This window comes from Scyliorhinus torazame, chromosome 2 (assembly GCF_047496885.1).
Source record: "Scyliorhinus torazame isolate Kashiwa2021f chromosome 2, sScyTor2.1, whole genome shotgun sequence".
Classification (NCBI taxonomy): domain Eukaryota; kingdom Metazoa; phylum Chordata; class Chondrichthyes; order Carcharhiniformes; family Scyliorhinidae; genus Scyliorhinus; species Scyliorhinus torazame.
Window position 1 is genome coordinate 262,764,361 of NC_092708.1, and position 12,264 is coordinate 262,776,624.

At 45.6% G+C, this 12,264-nt stretch overlaps 2 protein-coding genes across 7 annotated transcripts in view; one reads left to right on the forward strand and one right to left on the reverse strand.

The window, feature by feature from the left end:
- LOC140398134 (cdc42 effector protein 2-like) overlaps positions 1–11,905 on the forward strand; it is a 31,096-nt gene extending 19,191 nt beyond the window's left edge. For both annotated transcript variants that reach the window (XM_072486438.1, XM_072486429.1), the window contains exon 2: positions 10,527–11,905. In XM_072486438.1, the coding sequence (XP_072342539.1) occupies positions 10,645–11,235 (591 nt within the window). In that variant the 5' untranslated portion in view covers positions 10,527–10,644 and the 3' untranslated portion in view covers positions 11,236–11,905. The remainder of the gene's footprint in view (positions 1–10,526) is intronic.
- dnajc17 (DnaJ (Hsp40) homolog, subfamily C, member 17) overlaps positions 1–12,264 on the reverse strand; it is a 214,711-nt gene that overhangs the window by 58,963 nt on the left and 143,484 nt on the right. The window lies entirely within an intron of this gene.

Consider the following 12,264-nt stretch of genomic DNA (forward strand, 5'->3'; position numbering starts at 1 on the left):
TTAGCTAACCTACCATGGCAAATTACACCCGAAGTCAAGTCCAGATGTGATTTTCAGGTCAAGTGGAGTTAGCAGAGCACACATGAAAAAATAAATGAATGACTATCCATATTGATAATGGAGGCTACCTATGATCATTTTTAGGAGTTTAATGGAATACTCATTTCTGGGAGGAAGGGTACACTAAGAAGCTCAATACTATCTGGGACCAGAGTATGGAGATGCCGGCATTGGTCCAGAGTGTCAACTTCATTAGGGACACTGCCAGTAAAAAGAAAGTTGCATTCATAGAGGCCATCTCATAATTTCAGGACATCAGAAAGTGTCCTTTTGAAGGGTTGTCACTGCTACAATGCAGGAAACATGGTAGACAATTTATGTGCAGCAAGCTTCCACAATTGGCAACGTAATAAATAGCAGATACACATGAGGCGGGATTCACTCAGACCTGGGTCGGGCCGGAGAATCCCCGCGACCGGGCCACGCTGCCAGCACGCGATTCTCCGCAGAGAGAACAATCGGCGCCGCCGTGGTTGGCGCAGCGCCGGTCGCTCTACGCGGCTGGCCAGCCAATTCTCGGGCCGGGATGGGCCGAGCGACAGTCGTGGAAACGCTGAGTCTCGCCGGCGCCGTCCACACCTGCTCTCAGCCGGCGGGAACTCGGCGTAGAAGGGTTGGGTGGTGGCCTGTGGGAGGGAGGAAGGGGGGCTCCGACCCCTGGGGGGGCCCTCAGATGCGGCCTGGCCCGCGATCGGGGCCCACCGATCAGCGGGCCGGTCACTGTGGCTGGGGGACTCATTTCCTACGCGCCTGCCCCTGTAGTCCTGCGCCATGTTGCGTCGGGGCCAGCACGTTGGCGCCACTGCGCATGCGCGGATCCCGCGGCATCCAGTTCACACTGGGTTGGCAGCTGGAACGGCGTGAACTGCTCCAGCGCCGTGCTGGCCCCCTGTCGGGGCCAGAATTAGTCCTGGGAGCGGCCCGTTCACTCTACTGCGGGATGAGAGAATCCTGCCCATGATGTTTGCGTTACGACGAATGGCTCTTACAATCTTTATAAATTGACACCCCATTTTAACTTTTCGATCTCGGTTTCGACTTTGCAATGCATGCGATAGTGCTGCCCATCTGTATGACTGGACAGGTCGAACCGTTGTTATTAGGTAGGAAATGAGTGTTTTATTCTGTTAAGTTTCTTTGGCACAACTGTTGCAATTTTAATACATTTTTACACTTACATTGTATTTAATAAGCGCTCAAACTCATATGTTCACAGTTAAATTGGCAACTGACAGTGATCAATGGCTTCACTACATCCCCCACACTAACCAAGTAACTTGAGCCAAGATGTGCAGGCACTAACTGTTGCCAGCGACTTGACAAGGCAAGAATTGAGAACATTTATCACCGCCGGGCACCCCATGATGATTCTGGTACCAATAGTGGTTCAGGGACTAATCCCCCATTCATACCATTGTTCCTCTGGTAAAATCAGTTCCAATTTACAATGTTTCGACTTACAACATGGTTTTAAGGAACCAAAGATGGCGTAGGTGGGAGGACTGCCTGTAGTCGTTTTTTGTAATGCCAATTGAAGGATAAATATTGGCCAGAATACCGGGTATAACTCCCCCCCCTCTTTGAAATAATGCCATTAGTATCTGTTCCATCCACTTTGGACTAATGTCTTGTCCGAAAGGCAGCTTCCCCACTTCCCCGACAGTCCAGCACTTCATCAGTACTGCATTGGTGTGCCAACCCAGCTTTTTACCAGAGTCCCTGGAGTGGAATTTGAACGCACAATCTGCTGACTCAAGAGCGGATAGAGTATGTCACCAACTGAGGCACAGCTCCTGTACTTGATATCTATTCCCCTTCGCTCACTGTGCTCTGTGGCTGGAGTATGCACAACCTACAAGCTACAGTGCAGAAACTCAAAGATTACTTTAACAGCAACTCCCTCTCTGCGACCTCTACCACATACAAGGACAAGAGGGTGAAAATAATTACTGGTGCTAACCAGTTATTGGAATATCAACACCTCCGAGATACAAACCATGTTGACTTGGATATGTAATGTAATTCAGCAGTAGCACTGGGTCAACATCTACCAGCATACTCACATCTCAAGAACAAACAATTACACCATCTAAGTGGTGATATATATATATATATATATATATATATTGACACATAAATAAAATTGACTAAACCGCACTTGTTTTCTTGGTCTCTGCTCTTCTGTTTCTTCATTTTCTCTCATTTATTTGATTTCATAAATAACAGAATATGGTCCCATTACTTTGGATAAAGGAGCTGGCAACAGCTAAGCAAAGACACCATCTGTCTCATGCTCTACATCTCTATCAGTTTCACAAGGTTGTTGTACAATATTCAATAACCAGACTTTTGTCTTCATATTCACACGTTATATTGAGGTTAACAAACACAGGATTTATGGGTGAGTAGCATAGGATAAGGGCAGCAGGACATTGGATGAGCTGAAGTTTATAAAAGATGGACAATGGTAGTCCTTGGTACAGTTGTGTTAAGATTTTCAGTAATTAATGGACTGAAATAAGGAAGAGTTGGATGACAGAGAGAATATGAGGTCAGAAACTGAGGTTATCAAAGACAATGCCAAGGTTGTGAATAGTCTGGTTGAGCCTGAGACAGTGGATAGGGAATTAGTGGCTAGGAAAACAACTTTGTTACACAGTTATCATAGAATTTACAGTACAGAAGGAGGCCATTCGGCCCATCGAGTCTGCACCGGCTCTTGGAAAGAGCACCCTACCCAAGGTCAACACCGCCACCCTATCCCCATAACCCAGTAACCCCACCCAACACCAAGGGCAATTTTGGACACTAAGGGCAATTTATCATGGCCAATCCACCTAACCAGCACATCTTTGGACTGTGGGAGGAAACCGGAGCACCCGGAGGAAACCCACGCACACACGGGGAGGATGTGCAAACTCCGCACAGACAGTTACCCAAGCCAGAATCGAACCTGGGACCCTGGAGCTGTGAAGCAATTGTGCTATCCACAAGGCTACCGTGCTGCCCCGGTACTCATGTTTGCTCATGTTATTGAATCATACAGTCAATGAACCTTATTGAATCACACAGCACATCTTACAGAAACAGTCAGTGCATGGCACTTTAAAATAGCACTTTGGCATGCACCAACTGGTTTTATTAAGATGCATTTTGACTACAAAATATGTATTATATGAGGAACTGCAGTGGTGGTGTGTGTTAGTCACTGATCTTTCACTTATGGTTCCTGGATCAATCAATCCTAGACTGACTGGATGAAAGTCTCATTTGTGTAGTCCATGTGAGGATACGATGTGCATTACGTTGCGCCAGTTGGCTATGTAGTAGTTGCGGGTAATTAAAGTAGCACCAATTGGATGGTTTGGGAAATGGAAAAAACTGGTGCAGTAGCACGCACCCTTCTGGGGCTGTGCTTGTGACAAGTCGGGATAAAGTAAAGCTTTATTCTGATCTAGCTATACTGTATCTGATTTAGGGATTGCTTGAAGGGAGGGTGGATACTTTATGCTATAACTAAGCACATTATGACAAGACAGTGTAGAAAGAACTTTACTCTATATTTAACTTATGATCTGGGACTGCTCGATGGGAGATTAGCTTTCCTCTGTATCTAGCCCTTGCTGTACCTGCCCTGAGAATGTTTGATGGAACAATGTAGTAGGAACTTTACTCGGCCTTATGTTTCTTCCTGGAGAGCAACCCTGACATTAGATCCACAAATGCACCCAATTTTGCACTCACTTTGTTGTCGTCAGGATAATCCAAGTACCCTCCCAAATTCATCAGAATATACTCAAAACTCAAAATGGGGAGAAATCAGCAAAAATAATCAGGGCTGAAGAAAACACCAAACTCAGACCATTTATTGCTCTTCTTAGAGTACGAAAATTTACATTTCAGATTCATTTAGTTACCATTCACATACCTCAGACACAGCATAGGAACCTACAATCCTGAAGCTCTTCAAATTTTAATGTGATTTACACTTTTCCATAAAAACATTTATAAAACAGAAAACATAGAGGTCTCAGTGACAATAAACATTTAAACAATGCTCAAAACTTGCAATTAAAAGATCAGAAAAATTACTCATTCCTGCTGCACCTGAAAACCCAGTAACAGCTTTGAGAGACCTCCTCCCGAACAAGTGAAATTGCATACACTTGTGTTTGAAAATCGAGGCGTAACCAGTTTTGCTGCGGACAAAGGGTTTGATAAATGGAAGCAAAAAATTGAAGAGACCTGGGTGTATGTGGTTAACTGTGAACTCATTTAGGCCCAAACTTACATGTAATTCTTTTATGCCACATAACTGGTTTGTGCCCAAATTACAGTCCTTTTTGGGTGCAATACCCAGGCCTCTATCTAACTTTTATTCTTCCTGCCTTCCTTCCAGATGTTTCAGTTATGCTTCATCATTGTGTGTGTAAATCTTGCACCATTTCTTGTGTATTTAAAACCTGTGGGTGATGGATGGAGGATGGTGGGGTATAAAGGGTCTGATATTTCATTTCTAGAGTTGCAACTACCTGCTCTAATCTCCTTTCGACAAATGGGAATGACTTCAGCACATTTACACATATCAGTACTCATCACAGTATAGGATTAGATATATCATGTATTAGTAGACAGGGCCTGCCAGGTTGTAAAAAGCAGAGAAACAAGCATTGCTTAGAAGCCCCACTATCTACTGAGTGGAGACTGGAGAATGTGACGGCAATCCCCGAGGCCACTGAATCCCAAACGGGTTGATGTTGGGCGTGCTCACCTAAGGTCAGAAGTTCACAATAGAAAGGGAGGGTTAAAAAAAAAGCAAGGCTTGGCCACAAATAACTTCACTCATTTGTACAAGTCTCAAAAGGGTGTGGTCAAATGCCTAGCAGTGAGCTTCCCCAGGCTTTGTGCAGGGGTAGTGGGAGGATCAGGGGCAAAAGACAAAAATATAAAAAAAGACACAGCTACCCTCGCCCAATAGACCCCATATGGAGTCACTTCAAATGGAAAGCTCACAAACTCGTACCTCTCTCACATCACTTGGTGTTCCGGAGAGAGGAGCAGAGGGACAGATTGGATTTCCTGAGGCAGCTTTTCTCTGACCTCATGACTGTTCAGGATAGATGACGGTTCCCAAACAGCGGAGTAGCAAAAAAGCACGCACTGCAGCACCAGCACTGCACAGCTTCAATTTGAGGTGTCAGCACCAGCCTCAGTGCAGACTCACAGCTTGAGCATCTGCTATTTTGTAAGTAGTCAGTACCCCCATCAGCTAGTTGGGTGCCTGAAGTGAGCGCTCTGGATTTATTGATTTTGCAGGTTCGTTAGTGTGGCTATTTTTGTTGTTTGAATTGTTGGAAATTTTCTAGTCGTTAGAAAATGTTGGCACAATATGGCCCATGGCATTGGAAAGTTTGTATTTTTAAAATATTGTTGTCCTTTAATGTGACAGATATACTGCAGTGCCAGTGTGTGGGGGTGGGGTAGTATTTATTTCCGTGAAAGACAGTGTTGTTGCAGTATTGATGTGTTCAGTGTTATATTGAAAAGGTTTCACAGTCTGGGAACGTCAAAATAGGTTTAGTTTGCTTGGCCCTTCTTTATTCCTTGCAGTGTTGAAAGTCACCTTTTGCCTCAGGCATCTGCTGGGATGGGCTGGAGGAATTCTCAGTGACCTCAATTGCAATCAATTATCTGGATATGAGCCCAAACAATAGAAAAATGTAAGAGGTTAAATACTGATATTCAAAATTCACAGCCCTGGTCTGATCAGATCTAGCCATTCCCACGGACACAGATCTTGTGATGGAAATATCGGGATCTGCTGGCAAGTAGCAATGGTATCAGAGCCTGAATATCATTCAGTGCATCATTCTACCCTGGATCAGTGCACGCTGTAGCTCAGCTGGTGTTACTGGCTTTCTCTGTTTATCTGGTTGATGGATTTAATGGGAGCTAGTTAACTGAGGGAGAAAATATCAGAAGGTAATGTTAGGGTGAGATGAAGAGGTGGGAGGAGCCTTGTTTGGATCATGAATGGGTTGAACCAAATGGCCTGTTTTTGTGCATTACAGTTGATGTAGTTCAACATCGTCATCACCTAGACTGAAATCATGAGCTCCACTGGTTGACTTGCACGTCTGAATGAATTGTGTAAAAGATACCAGCTATGTCTGAAGGTGCAAGCTGCCAGTAAGCACAGACCATGGAGGATGAGTCACATATTCCTCCCCACCCTGACGTCTAAGGACCATTTCTAGTTGCTCCATTGTAACATCACTCCAGGGACAGTCCATCCAAAGTGACAACACACTGAACCAACGAGCCAAGTCATGTCCTGAGATTAGCAGCTGCCTGACTTCCTACATCTGGTGACACATGTCAAATATGCCGTGATAATGATAAAAGGCAACACAGTTTCTCAAGCACACACTGCACACGACAACCTCATTAATATTAGCCACATGCAAACGCATTTGTCTGAAATAAATAGTCGTCCATGATTAAGACTATCTACATGACACTGCAGAAAATAGCAGACATTTATTTGCAGGTAAGGCTGCATCAGAAAGGAGGAACTGAGTTTATATGAGACCTTCCATTTCAAGGCTTCTCCCATACTGAATGATCTTGTGTTCATTTTGTACCTTCATTTTAGATTCCCAGCATTCAGTTCTTTTTATTGCAGCTACTCCACGATATAAATTATTTTTTGGAGCAAAATTAAGCTAAATAGTGGACTTGAATTTCCTAGTTACCAGCTACTGGTTCTTTCCAAATCGAAGTTGTTGCAATGTTATTGCAGTGACAAAAATGCATACAAACCCAAACACAATGAAAGTACTATACATGTTATAAAGATATCAGGGAGCCACCAAAAACCTTAAAATTTAATCTCTGGGATCAGAAAGCAATGATGAAAACTGAGTACATTCTCTCTAAACCTCGCTAATAGATTAAAAGTGTAAGAAAGAGATCTGCATTTATATAGCACTTCTGGCATTTTCATGAAGTGCCAAAGAGCTTCACAATCAATGAATTGCTTTTGAAGTGCAGGAAGACATTCAGCAGTGACAACCACTTGCACTTCAATGCCTCTTCTAAGTTAGGGAAAATTTGTCAAGGCACTTCTCAGAAGATTAACCAGGCAAAAAAAAAGCTGACAAAACAAGGAAACCTTTGAAGGCAAGGCTATAAGTGTGGCCAAACAGGCATGTTTTTAAGGAGGGTCTTAAAAAGCAGAGATGGAAGCCGAGAGGTTTAGAGAGGGAATTCTAGAATGTGGGGCCTAGATGGCTGGAAGCACGGCTGCAGACTATGGGACAAATAGATTGTGGGATGTTCAAGAGGGTAGAGTTGGAAGAGGTAATAGAGATGGGGCGGGGTGAGGTCATAGAGAGGCATGAAAATGAGGATGAGAAAGTAATAAGGAGGCACTGCAAGTCTATGTACGTCAGGGAGGAGGATGTTAGGTGGATGATGGGTGTCTGTGTGGCTAGGATGCAACATCATCGGTTTGGATCAGCTGAAGTTTATGGAGAGTGGAAGGTGGAAGACTGGCTCGGAAGAGATTGTAAGAAGTCTTGCAACACCAGGTTGAAGTCCAACAGGTTTGTTTCGAATCACTAGCTTTCAGAGCGCAGCTACTTCATCGGGTGAATGAAGAGGTGGGTTCCACAAACACATGTATAGACAAATTCAATGATGCAAGATTATACTTCGAATGCGAGTCTTTGCAGGTAATTAAGTCTTTACAGGTCTTTACATGGGGGAGGAAAGAGAGTAGATATTGTGTTAAAAGCTCAGCTCAAAGTCAAGTACAACAGCCTGTAGAGTGAGGCTTTAGAGAGGTTAGAGAAGAAATTTGTTAGAATAGTGCCAGTTACATGAGGAGACAAGAAAATCTGAGGTTGTTCACCTTAGGAGCTGGGCTGGTAGTACAGGGCTAAATAGCTGGCTTTTAAAGCAGACCAAGGCAGGCCAGCAGCACGGTTCAATTCCCGTTCCAGCCTCCCCGAACAGGTGCCGGAATGTGGCGACTAGGGGCTTTTCACAGTAGCTTCATTGAAGCCTACTTGTGACAATAAGCGATTTTCATTTCATTTCATTAGAGCAGAGAAGGTCAAGGGAAAATTTTATAGATGTGTTGAAAAAAACCATGAACCAGTTTGGTGAAGTGAGGAAATATTGCTTCCAGTCACAGGAGGCTCCACAACACGAGGAGACAGATTTGCCTTTGGTCCTTTTGCCAAGAGTCATGATAATCTGGAATATATTGCTTGAAAGATGGTGGGACCAGGTTCTCAGTAATTTTGTAAATGTTGTCCTTCAGGACTTATCCCATTCCCCTTTCAAGGTTATGAAGAATGAGCCTGCAAATTGGATAACTCTATCAAAAAGAATCGGTTTCAGGCATGATGGGCCAAATGGCCTCCTTCTGTCCTGCAAGATATATAGAACATTTGAACTTTGATAAAATTCATCCCTGTATCTCACTCTCAGAGCGTTTCTATTCTCAGCATAGCTGCAGGGCGCGATTCTCCGAACCCCGCGCCGGGCTGGAGAATCGCCACAACCGTGCCACCCCGACACCTGCGCGCGATTCTCTGAGGTGCGGAGAATCGGCGCCATTTGCGCCAGCGCATTTGTCGCGGTGCCGGTCGTGGGCCGCTGTCTGCAGCCGGGCCGCCGATTCTCCGGCCCGGATGGGCCAAGCGGTCGCGTGGAAACGGCAGAGTCCTGCCGGCGCCGTTCACCCCTGGTCGCTGCTGGTGGGAACTCTGCGCAAAGGGTCAGGGGGGCGGCCTGTGGGGGATGAGGGGGGCCTCCGATGGGGTCTGGTCCGCGATCGGGGCCCACCGATCGGCGGGCCGGCCTCTTTCCCCCCCCCCCCCCCGCCGGGCCTACTTTGTTGTGCGGCCGGCCCCTGAACCCTCACGCCATGTTGCATTGGGGCTGGCGTGCTGAAGAAGTCCCGCACGCATGCGCGGGTTGGCGCGGCGCCCATTTGGTGCCGGGAAGGGAGGCTGGAGCGGCTTGAATCGACGGCGTTCACGACAGTGCGAACACTTAGTCTCCATTTTGGAGCATCGCGCCCGCAGAGTTCATTTTCCTGTCCTGGAATATAATTCTGGTTTCATGGACAAATTAACATTTTAATTTAATGAACCAAAGCAGCCTTTGATCTCACATAATTTTACCTGGAAACACAGATCATCAGTATGGAGAGCTACTTATAGTCCTCTCTCATTCCAGCTGAAACGTTTAGTGGTGCACGTCACTAAAAATACCACAGATTTGGGACTGGAATGAGCCAATAAGAGTTACGTTCGGTATTAAAGCCAAGTGAATGTTTTATATCTCAATCATAGACAAGCATCATTTGAAATTAACATTAATTAAAGAGTGGGGAGGACAAGGAGAAAGAGAATAATGAACTGTCGTCCCAATTACACCCATGAAACGCAATTGGCAAGTCAGTGCCAGATGTGCGACTGATACATATTGACTGGAAAACTCAGCAGTCGGAGGCCAGATTTGTGCTGGTCTCAGCAATTGGAGGCATGTTACAACAACCAACGATGAGGAAATTAAGTCAGACACAGGGGGCGGGATTCTCCGGTCTCCCGACACCAAAATCGCGTTCAGCGATCGGCCGGATAATCCCCGTTGGCGCCGAAATCAGGGGGGACGGTGCCGCTTTTGCGATGCTCTGCCCCCTCCAAAACGCCATCAGGACGTCATCTGAGGCTCTCCCCCGATGCTCTACCCCTGATGGGCTGAGTTCCCGATGGCGTGGGGTGTGTGTGCCTTTTGTTTGGAAACCAAGTGTGGCGGCTGCGGACTGAGTCCAGCGCCCCCAGTCGTGGGTGAAGCGATTCACGGGCAGACGGTGCTTTGGCTGGGGCACTGGTGCGGGGGTGGCGAGCCTGGCCAAAGGGGGTCAGTTTTTGACAGGCCGCATGAGCGCGCGGCCGGTGCCATGTTGCACGGTGCGACCGCTGCAGGCTGCCGCTGTGCGGCAATTCTCCGGCCGTGTCTGGAGCTAAAGCCGTGGGCTCTATGCTGCATGCCTGCTAGCCCTCCACCAGACGGAGGATCAGTGCAGCTTTTGTGCCGTTTTTTTGGGCCTCAGCACATAGTCTCCCAAATGGAGAATCCAGCCGAGGGTTTCTGCTCCTGATTCTATCCTTGACTCTCACTTAAAAGCACATCTTTGCTTTCAGCATTGGGTTTGGTTATGGTCTCTTCCATGTTTAAGGCCCATACATAATGAGTGACCACTTGGGTTGGGAAGTGGGCTGTGTGCCAGGGAACCCCATATGGCCCAGCAAGGAGTTAGCACCTTCAGACAGAAATCTACAGTGTCAGGCACATGCTCGAGTTCAATTCATCTTGAATTTACTCATTCACCATTAGCCTTGTCATAACAAATCATGTATTTAAGAATTCTCTTTTCATTTACACAGGATTGATCCACCAGAAGCCAAAACGCCACTCCGTCAGGCTACTCCATCTTTTCAAAGCCCTTTCTACATTAATTAAACCTGTGAAGCCTGCAAGGAAAAGCTGTAGTATAATCAGAAAATGTCTATCAAAACACCCATCTTCCTCAAAACTGGTTCTCCAAAAAAGAGCAAGAAGGTGAAACTGCGGGATGTCCTGTCAGCAGACATGATCAGCCCCCCACTTGGAGATTTTCGCCACAGATCACACATTGGCAAGAGTGGAGAGAGTGACACATTCGGTGACATGTCTTTCCTCCAGGACCAGGGTGACCTTCTGTCAACCTTGAGTACATCAAAAGATTCAGACAGCAGGGCACCCCCAAAACCACCTCGACTACACCTAGAAGAGTCTGATGATCCAGTTGTTGAAACTGCCAGTCCCATGCCTGCCATCACCGAAGCTCCAGATAATCAACCACCAATTGATCAATCAGCCACCTTCCAGCACATCCCACCAGGGAGCCTACAGCAAGTTTTACTCTGCAACAGTCAGAGAGTTGATGAAAAGCAGCAACAAAATGAAGACTTTGAAGACCAACGATGCCCAACTGAGACAATGTTGCACGAGTCTTCATTCGGTCCATCAGAATCCATGTTTTCATTTAAGGTGGATTTGGGACCTTCGATACTGGAAGATATCCTCAAAGTTATGGATAATCACAAATCCTAAGACTTCACACTAGTTACACCATTAACTGATAGGCAATGGGAGTCAATTACAAAGTCTTCGTATATTGAGTACAAGAGTATCAACTTGCCTTAGGCAGGCCAAGGGCACCCGAACCACCCAGTCACCAAAGGCACAAAAAGTGGTTTATTAGTGATTATTTAGTAATAAGCAAGGCTAGAAAATTGTAGCTAGACTGAGAGCAATATCACAAATATATGAAACCAAACCAAATTCTCAATTGGTCTGCAATAAATGGGCTAAGGGGGATCTTCTATTTCACCGAAATGAGAGCAAAATGCAGCTTGAGGTTCATCTATAGTGAGCCTCACAAGGCTTTTAGAACTAGTAGAAGCAGTTTTAATGCATTTTGATCCACCTCTGCTGCCCCTGTGTTTCATGTTCCCAGCTATAAAGTGGCATCTAATTATTCCCATATTTCTGGAGCTACCAAGAGAAAGTGCAGAACAGTAGAGAGAAAAATGTCATCCTCCAATGTTTTCTGACTTTTATTTGAATCTTTTTGTGGATGGCATTGTCAACATAGCAACATTGAAGTGGGCCATTCAGCCCTGTGAGCCTTTTCCGCTATTGCATTAATCGCAACTGTTTGGTATCTTAACTCCATCTACCAAAACTGGTTCTCTAACCCTTAATACATCATGCAACAAAAGTTTGTCAATTTTAGTTTTGAAATTTTGAATGGACCTAGTTTCAATTGAGGTGGGAGGGAAAGAGGAGGGCGGGGGTTGCAGATTTCCACTAGCCTCTGCGTGAAGAAACACTCCCTGACAACACCTTTGAATGACTGACGTCTAATTTTAAGTTTATGGCCCTTTTGCTGGACTCCCCAAGCAGATAGGGTGGTGGACATGGAGGAACTATCAAATCATCTTAAACGCCTCAATTTCAACCCTTACAGTCAGTTCCATCATTTGACCCTTTAGTCCACTTTAAATTGGGCAGTGTGTTTGTTGAGGATTTTTCTATCTGCTGATACAGTGCACTCAAGTAGCAACACATTGTGTTAAA